Source organism: Telmatherina bonti (assembly GCF_933228915.1).
Source record: "Telmatherina bonti genome assembly, chromosome: 16".
NCBI classification, from domain to species: Eukaryota; Metazoa; Chordata; class Actinopteri; order Atheriniformes; family Telmatherinidae; genus Telmatherina; species Telmatherina bonti.
Genome location: NC_136614.1, coordinates 31614943 through 31623233, shown reverse-complemented (window position 1 = coordinate 31623233; position 8291 = coordinate 31614943). Strand labels below are relative to the sequence as shown.

General features: G+C 42.7%; 1 protein-coding gene across 2 annotated transcripts in view; it reads right to left on the bottom strand.

Annotated features, from left to right (window-relative positions):
• Positions 1–2923: 2923 nt before the first annotated feature.
• LOC306767392 (kinesin-like protein KIF13B) overlaps positions 2924–8291 on the bottom strand; it is a 62801-nt gene continuing 57433 nt past the window's right edge. For both annotated transcript variants that reach the window (XM_079255368.1, XM_079255369.1), the window contains 2 exons: positions 4320–5529; positions 2924–4246 (listed from right to left, as the gene is read on the bottom strand). In XM_079255368.1, coding sequence (XP_079111494.1) covers positions 4002–4246; positions 4320–5529 — 1455 coding nt within the window. In that variant the 3' untranslated portion in view covers positions 2924–4001. The remainder of the gene's footprint in view (positions 4247–4319; positions 5530–8291) is intronic.

The window sequence follows — 8291 nt, the reverse complement described above, 5'->3', positions numbered from 1 at the left end:
TTTGTGTTTAGCTGAGCTACAAGCTAACTGTAGCCTAATGTTTTGTCAGGCTACAAGCTAACTGTAGCTTTACATTTAGCTGTGCTACAAGCTAACTATAGCTTTACATTTAGCTGTGTTACAAGCTAACTGTAGCTTTACATTTAGCTGGGCTACAAGCTAACTGTTGCCTAATGTTTAGCCAGTCTACAAGCTAACTGTTGCCTAATGTTTAGCCAGTCTACAAGCTAACTGTAGCTTTACGTTGAGCTGTGCTACAAGCTAACTTTAGCTTTACGTTTAGCTGGGCTACAAGCTAACTGTAGCTTTACATTTAGCTGGGCTACAGGCTAACAGTACCTTTACGTTTAGCTGTGCTACAGGCTAACTGTAGCTTTATGTTTAGCTGTGCTACAGGCTAACTGTAGCTTTACATTTAGCTGGGCTACAAGCTAACTGTAACTTTACATTTAACTGTGCTACAAGCTAACTGTAGCTTTACGTTTAGCTGTGCTACAAGTTATGCTAGTAAGTTAACTTCAGCTACATTTTTAGATGAGGATATGTGAGTTTTTGATCCCTCTACATAACTTTTCTCTTTGTCCTCTAACTCTTGTCAAAAATAGTGAATAAGTTTAATGTTTTTCCACAGTGTTGATGGTTTTGGAGAACTAAGGAAATATTCTACAAAGCAGGATTAAACGAACATAATACCTAATGTTAATGATCTTTCCTGTTCAATATGATTTTATTTTGGATGTTGGTGATGCACCAAAGTACCTGAAAGTGTTTTAACATCAATTTTTGCAGCTGTGTGGTTCTCCCTCAGTCCTCCTGCTCATGTGATGACTTCTAGTTCGAAGCTTTGGTTTACTAAAGCTCTATTTAACTCTGCTGCTTCAGTATGTAAGAAGCTGCTGTACAGTGGCTCAGAAGTGGTTTAAAAAAGGAAAGGGTTTAAGAAAAAAAAAAGTATTTATGCTCATTTTTTATGCTAATGTATAAAAATGAATGACATGTTTTCAAATGAAACATGCTTTATCGTTAAATTAATTATTTTAAATCTTTAATTTTTTAATGTCATCCCTCATTTGACTGAGCAACAGTCTCCCCTCTATTTTATCTGAGGTCCTAAGCCGTGTAACGTAAAGGCGAATGATGATGCACCTTATAAACATTGAATATCGCTGTTGGCTAAGCTTGAAATGTAACCTTCAGTTTCCATTAATGGAAACGTCCAGAAGACAAATGTTTCATTGCAGCTTCGTAAAGCACCATGTGGTCTGTTTGTGATGCGTCACATCAAACTCCCAAATGAAATCTTGCCTTTTCAGTGTGGTAACTAAAATTATCTACAAATGCACGACTTGTGACAGCTGACTGTTCCACTGAGGCTACTAGAAACATGTCTGACGATTGGATTATAGAACACATTGCTAAATACTCATCTGCGTATGAGAACCGAATAAAAACCATGTTTTTACTGTTAAATGAAGTAAAAAGTACCACATAGTAGCTTTTGATTTACCTCAAACCTTTCTTCCATGTGCATTTGAGGAAACATTGAAAGTCTGTGGAGTTTGCTGTGATGTTCACACAGTTTATATGGCTGAAAAGTTGGGAATCAAGACTGCAGAGTGCATTTAATAAACTGCCTTTGACCCTTTTGAGATGCCATGACCCAGTAAGCAAGTACTAGTTTATTTTAACCCAGCAGTATTTTATTTTTGTGTTTCTGGTTCAAGCTTGACAGAAATGTTTGTGGGGTGGAAGAACGAAGCGTTCTTTCTCCTGGGGATGCCCGAACCAGGCTCTCCACACCCGACGTTGTGCGTGCCAGTGCTTACTCGAAGGGGGCGTCCTCTCGTGGTCCGTCAGGGTCAAAATGTCTACATGTCTGTCAGTGTCCACCCCCGCCCTCCGTCACAGTGAAATGCCATCCACTTTCATCCCAGTATAACTCAGAATAAAGAGGACTGAACGCTGTTGTATCAATCTCAGACCTAGTTATGTTCACAATTACTGTATTGACCATTTCAGAATTTAGTGCCTTTTTTGGACAGTAGACTGTTCTGTAATTAAGATGTAGTATATATACATTTTTTTGTACAGTTTCTTTGTTCATTTTTTTAACTTGTGTTTATTTTAGTATATATATAATGTACAAGAGAATAAAGCTATATCAGTGAGTTTGTTTGTGTCCATGTGTTCCCAACACAATCACTCAGAGGAGCAGGAAGAGTTTATTGTTCTTATCAATATCATGTCTTTATTTCTTAAATGAATAAACTTCCAGGTAGTTAAAATGCTTAAATGCACATTACTCAAAAGTTGAGGGATATTCAGATTTCGGGTCAAGATCAAGCTAGCGATATCTCATGAAAGTTGGCCTCTATTGCAGTGATGATCATGGGAACTAAAGCTGATGGGTGATTGACGATCCAGTCGTACTGAAGAACTATCCTCAGGTTTTTGGGTTGCGTTATAAATTTCTACATGGAAATTTAGTAGGATTAGTCTGCATCCCTGATGTATTGTCCATGAAGGTGAAATCAGGATTGAAGCATGACGACTGGATCGACACACCTCAGACTAAAATGCTCCCCTTCATGTCTCCAACAGCTTTGGACACCAGTTTTATGCTGTCTTGTCCATACCAGATGATACCTGCGCCTGTTGGCATACCTGCATGCAGATGTAGTTTCCAATGGTATGATGGGAAATTTGTGTGCCTTTTTACATCCCTTAAAGGTCCCATTTTATGCAAAACAGTTTCTAAAGGTTTTTATCAGTCATTTGTTTCCATTTCCTGTATGAGGCCCAGAAAATAAGGAAATTCTGTCACCTCTCTCTCTTGCTCCATTTTGTAGAGAATGTTTGCTCAAACAGGTGAGTCAAAGATCTCTCCCTTTCTTACCTTACAAAAGGAAATAACCACTCCCCCTTATTGGTCAAACGTGCATTGTGGCTGATTCTGCAAAGAAATGCAGCAGATTAATCAACCACTGCACATTTATAATGACCAGTATGTTGATATCCAGTTGCTGGGAAGCAAAGCTAGGCATACCTCGGAATTAAAATGCAAATAAACCAGACACATCATTCGGAATTAACTGTTTACATGGTAATTTTTTATCAGTTTGAAGCACAATTAACTTTTATTCGGGATTAAAGAGGAATTATAACTCCCATCTAAACGCATGGAGTGTTGTGGTGTTGTTTCTCATCCTCAGCTCCCAAAATGTGTACCCAAAATGTGTATATTAAATGTCTCTTTGCCATAAAAACAAGTTATAAATAAGAATTTTTTATAATGCTACTTTAAACACTTGCTCACGTCCATTAAAAAGTTATAGAAGGTTTAATAAAGTTAATCTTTACAGGTCAGAGTGCATTTTTGGTGAAATTTTTACCCAAAAGCTGAAAACAGTTAAACTTTTGTGGGCAGTAAATATGTATAAAACATCTCTAGGATCCAACATTTACCTACACATGCATTAAAAAAATAATCCCTCAAGTTTCCTGACATGCAAATCAGCTGGACAGGATTATTTAATGTCACTTAAAAACAGCTTCCTGTTCATCAGAAAACTCAGCAGGAAAAGACAAAACATGGTTTAGAAATGATCATTCAGAATTTCATGAGTGCAAGTTCATCACTAAAAACCAAACATTCGAGCCAAAAATAATCCCCTTGGTGAATATTTTACACCCTACCACTGATTCTGGTGTTGCATTCAAGGCACGTGCTGAGTAGGACTATTTTTAAGGCACAAAAACGAGATTACAGTGTAAATAAAGAAAACTGATGATGCAAGGTGTCGTCTGGTAACTGCTTATGACCAGTTTGCCAAGCAGGATGTGCAACAAATTAAAGATGTTTTAATATTAAAGTGGAATAAATAATTCTTAAAAATGAAACTAGAAAAAAAAAAAAGCTTTGCAAAATAATCTAAAAATCTTCACATTCTTTGATCAGACATTCAACACTTTCCAGCAGTTTTTCTGAAACTCGCAGCCTTTCAGGGGTTCCAGGACTTTCGGTTCTCGCCTCTGCTTCGGCTGGACGATCCCGCCTCGCCTTTAGCCAGAGCGGTGAGGGCAGCCAGGTTTGGGCTGGATCCGGACAAGATGGCACTTTGGCGCTTCTGCTGCTGGCGACGGCATTTGGCGGCACCGCGGGCCACCCTGTCGGGCCGTACCAGCACCCCGTAACCGGGGTTGCAGTGGAAGTAGTGCTTCCCGCCCACCGAGCCGTCATTTTTCCCTGGAGATAGACCAAGACTTACCACCCAGGAGAGGTTGAAGATAATGTAAGTTAGAGTAAGGACGTTTCTTACCTGCTGGTACCTCCAGTTCTATTCCAACCCAAGTACCTGCTGCAAAGTCCGTGGGCCCCACGTACCGGACCGTACCACTCTTGTTGGTCCCCACGGTCACAAACTCGCCCTCTTTCAGCCAGTCAGGAAGAACAGCGGAGGCGGCTTCGTCTCCTTCCTCAGAGTCCGAGATCATCCCCAGACCTTCTGTTGGCACGGAGAGGTTGAGTCCCGTCCCGAGGCTGCTGGCCCGGCCCACCGCCGCAGGCTTGCCCCCCTCCTCCCACACCATCCTCTGAAAAGACTTCAGGTCTGAAGACTTCACTTTCTGGATCTTAAAGGGGTTAGCTGCTGAGGATCCGGACTTGTGAGGCTGAACCTTCAGCGGAGGTGGAGCTCTGGTGGAGTCAGAGACCTGTTGGGCCTCATCTGGCACGGAGGGTGGGGGCAGAACGGAGGTCCTGAGTGGGTCTGAGGTTTCAGAAGTTGATGGTTTGTTAGGTGAAATCTGAGGAGCAGAGACTCCATTTGATTCTGGAGCAGGACCTGGGGTCTTATCAGAACCTGCGTGGTCTTGTTCAGGCTGCTGTGGGACGTCCCGTACCGGGTCGGAAGGTTGGCTTTGACCGTGGAGGAGGGGGTCACCCTCCTCCTTGGTCGTATCGTCCACCTGAGGATCTCCTGAACTTCCTGGCAGGGATTCAGTGTGCTCTTCTTCTACGACTGTATCTGAAGGGTCCAGTGGTTCTGATCCAGTTAGTGGTTCTGATCCAGCATTACCAGTTGTTGAGATCTGACTTTCTTCAGTCTGATCTGGATCAGGCGGTTGTTCCTCCTCCAGCTGGACAGATGGAGGCGGACTTGTCTCTGGGTGAGTCGGTTTCCGGTCCGTCCTCTCTGCCGCCTCGTCCTCCTCACCCATCGCCGATTCCTGATGTTCTGATTGGTCCAGAGAGAGCTCCTTCGTCACTTTATTTTCCTCCTCATCTTCATCTGGCACCACCTCAAAAGCACCTCCTCTGGAGCTGGAGTAGGCAGGGAGATCCCAGCTCAGCGTGTACAAGTCTGACAGCGTTGCCATGGAGATGCTGGTGGACATGTATCCGCTGGATGTGTCGCTCACCGAGCTGGGAGACAAGTCTTCCGTCTCAGGGATGATTGGAGGAGGGAGGGGGGCAAATCTCTGGATCTCTGGCTCAATGTCGGCAGGAATTATTTCTTCGATCGGGACCTGGGGAAAAACCATGACAACGACCTGAAAAGACGCCGGACTGTCCCCGCTTCATGCATACTTTTCTGTGTTCAGTTTCCTCCAAGAGCTGATGCTATCATAGACTGTATATGAAAGATGGACGGAGCCTCCAGCGGTTAAAAGTGAAGCCTATGCAGAAGTGCATAAAACTGCAGTACCCCCTTCATCCACTAGGGGCTGCAAAACAGAGCAAATCCCCAAAGACTCCCATGTTAAAAAGACCAATTTCACAGCAGGAATAAACATGTTTACAGCCTGGTTCAAAAATCAATTTTCGGTTTAATAGGTCAGGTTTACCTTCATGACAACTGTGGGGGGAGTGAATTTTTTTCTAACTCGCCCGTTTAAAAGTAATTTAATCTCGAAATTCAGCATATTTAGGGGCGTCATTTTGATTGACGGGTACCCGATCTCCCGGTTCAAGTAAGAAGAACGTAAAACAACCGCGGTTTTTAGCTGGTTAACAACATAACTTAGCTTTAGCTCGCTTACCTCCGTTAGCTGGTTAGCTCCTGTTATCTCCGGGTTAGCTTGGTTAGCTCTTAACTACAGGTAGCTCGGAGCTCGCTCAATGTCAATCATCCACCATGACGCTCACGGCCCCCCTCTCAGCTCCACCTCTTTGCCCATATTTGTATTTTCAGGGCGAGACGACACGCATGACCCTACCAAGATGGTGACGGTAGGAACCGCCCACCGAGCTTCAATTCAGCTCTTCAGAAACCTATGGTTGACGTCACGGAGGCTCCATACATCTTTTTATATACAGTCTATGGTTGCTGTGCAGGCATTCTCTCGAGGAGAAAATCCCAAATTCTGATTTTGAACTGTGTTGTTCATGTGTTTAAAATTAAGGTTCTGATTTCACAGCTTTGTCTCTGCTTTTAAAAAAAAAAAAAAAAACAAAACCTAATTCATCTGATAACTGTAGGATATACACGGGGGTCCTGAGAGCCACTGGATGACTTTATAATGTACTTTCTCAGAAGGAAAGAAAAGCACATAATAGACTGCACTTTGGTCAAACTATCCAAACTGTTAGAATAATATATCCCCATCCCCACCAAAGGTGGCGCTACACTAGTATTTAGCAATAGAGAGGACAAGACCCACGTGAAGAAGAAAACTGTTGCGAGTTAAACTTGGAGACGAAACTATGGCTGTTTTGGTTTTTTTTTGTGTCTTATGCAAGTATACTGCAGAAATCCATTGTAACAATGGACGCAGTATGAACACCAGACGAGGCAGAGGACCCTTAACGCCATTGCTATGTATTTACCCACAATGCAATGCTATGCCAAATGCAAGAAGTGACTTTTTGTAGTCCGCTTCCTGTATTTGGTCTGCTTGAAACGGACCTAGACCTGCGTTTGTAGGCGGACCGAGTCCATTTCTTTGATCTGAATCAGAGTTCGTTTGGGGCATTCACATTTCCCCAAAAGAAGCGACTTTCCGAGCAAACAGACTCGGATTTAGATCAAAATGGCTGATGTGAATGTGCTCTTAAACACGGTGGAGGGAGCGTCATGGTTTGACCATGTTTGGCTGAAGCTGGTCCAAGAGTGCTTACAACCGACAGAAGAATAATAAAACTCTGATATGAACATGAGTTTAAAGAAAAAAATCCCGACAAGGAACACCTCAGTGTTGGATCGTTTACGGCAACCAATTAGATAAAAAGAATTTAACGTTTATTAAAACTGAACAAGGAGAAAAAATGAAGTATTTACCATGAGGAGAAATGAGATCTAACTTGGAAACATTAATCAGTACTCTGGATTAAGGCTGCTTGATTATGACAAAAATTATAATCACGATTATTTTGACTGAAACTGAGATCTCAATTATTTAACACAATTATCCAGTATTTCTAAACAACGCTGCGCGTCGTGGTGTTCTTGACTTCGTGTCGTGCATTATAACCGTCTAATGGACGGTTCTGAGTTGTTTAATCCGCTTTTACCGCTTATATAGGAACTATTTTACGTTGGCCTGGATGTACGTTTTATAACAAACAACCGCTGTCAGGCTGCAGCGCGTTTCTCTCATCCACCTGTTAAAAGACGGCTGATCTGAACCAGCTGGTTAACGCGTTGCTATGGTAACGCCTCGTAACGGAGGGATATTACAGTGTTTAACTCGCCGAACTATGTATAGGAAAATAATGCAGCCAGTTGTCACTGACAATGGTATAAACTATGTTTAGGTGAACTTCTACAACCTACTGCAGTTATTCTACATTGACCTGCAGCCGGAGCCGACTGAGACTGGCCGCCTGGGAGTGCTTTAGGACGGGAGAGGCTCCCGCTGCTCCTTCCTTACAGTAACTGCAGGACAATATGTGCCTTCAAGTCAGTCGCCAGAACACCAGAAAAGTCTCTAATAACTCCAGTAAAAGCTGCTAGATTTGTTGCTTTTAACAAAAAGAGTCGCCAGATTTAGTGAGAAAGTCTCCAAGTTGGCAACAGTGTCTGAATGAAAGCAAAGCGGCTGTGGGAGGAGTTTACAGAACAGCGCTGCAATGCCAGAGACGCTCGATTAGCAGCTGAAGACAGCAGGAGAGGAAACTGCAAAGAGAAAAATAATCACACCCTTTTATTTTTATGATCGTTAAAAACTCAGATCGTAATTGAGATTGAAATCCAAATAATCGCCCAGCCCTACACTGGATACAACATTTTGGAACAACAGACAGCAGATTAGATGCACAGCTACAGGAACTGTAGATGGAAGGTCCCTCT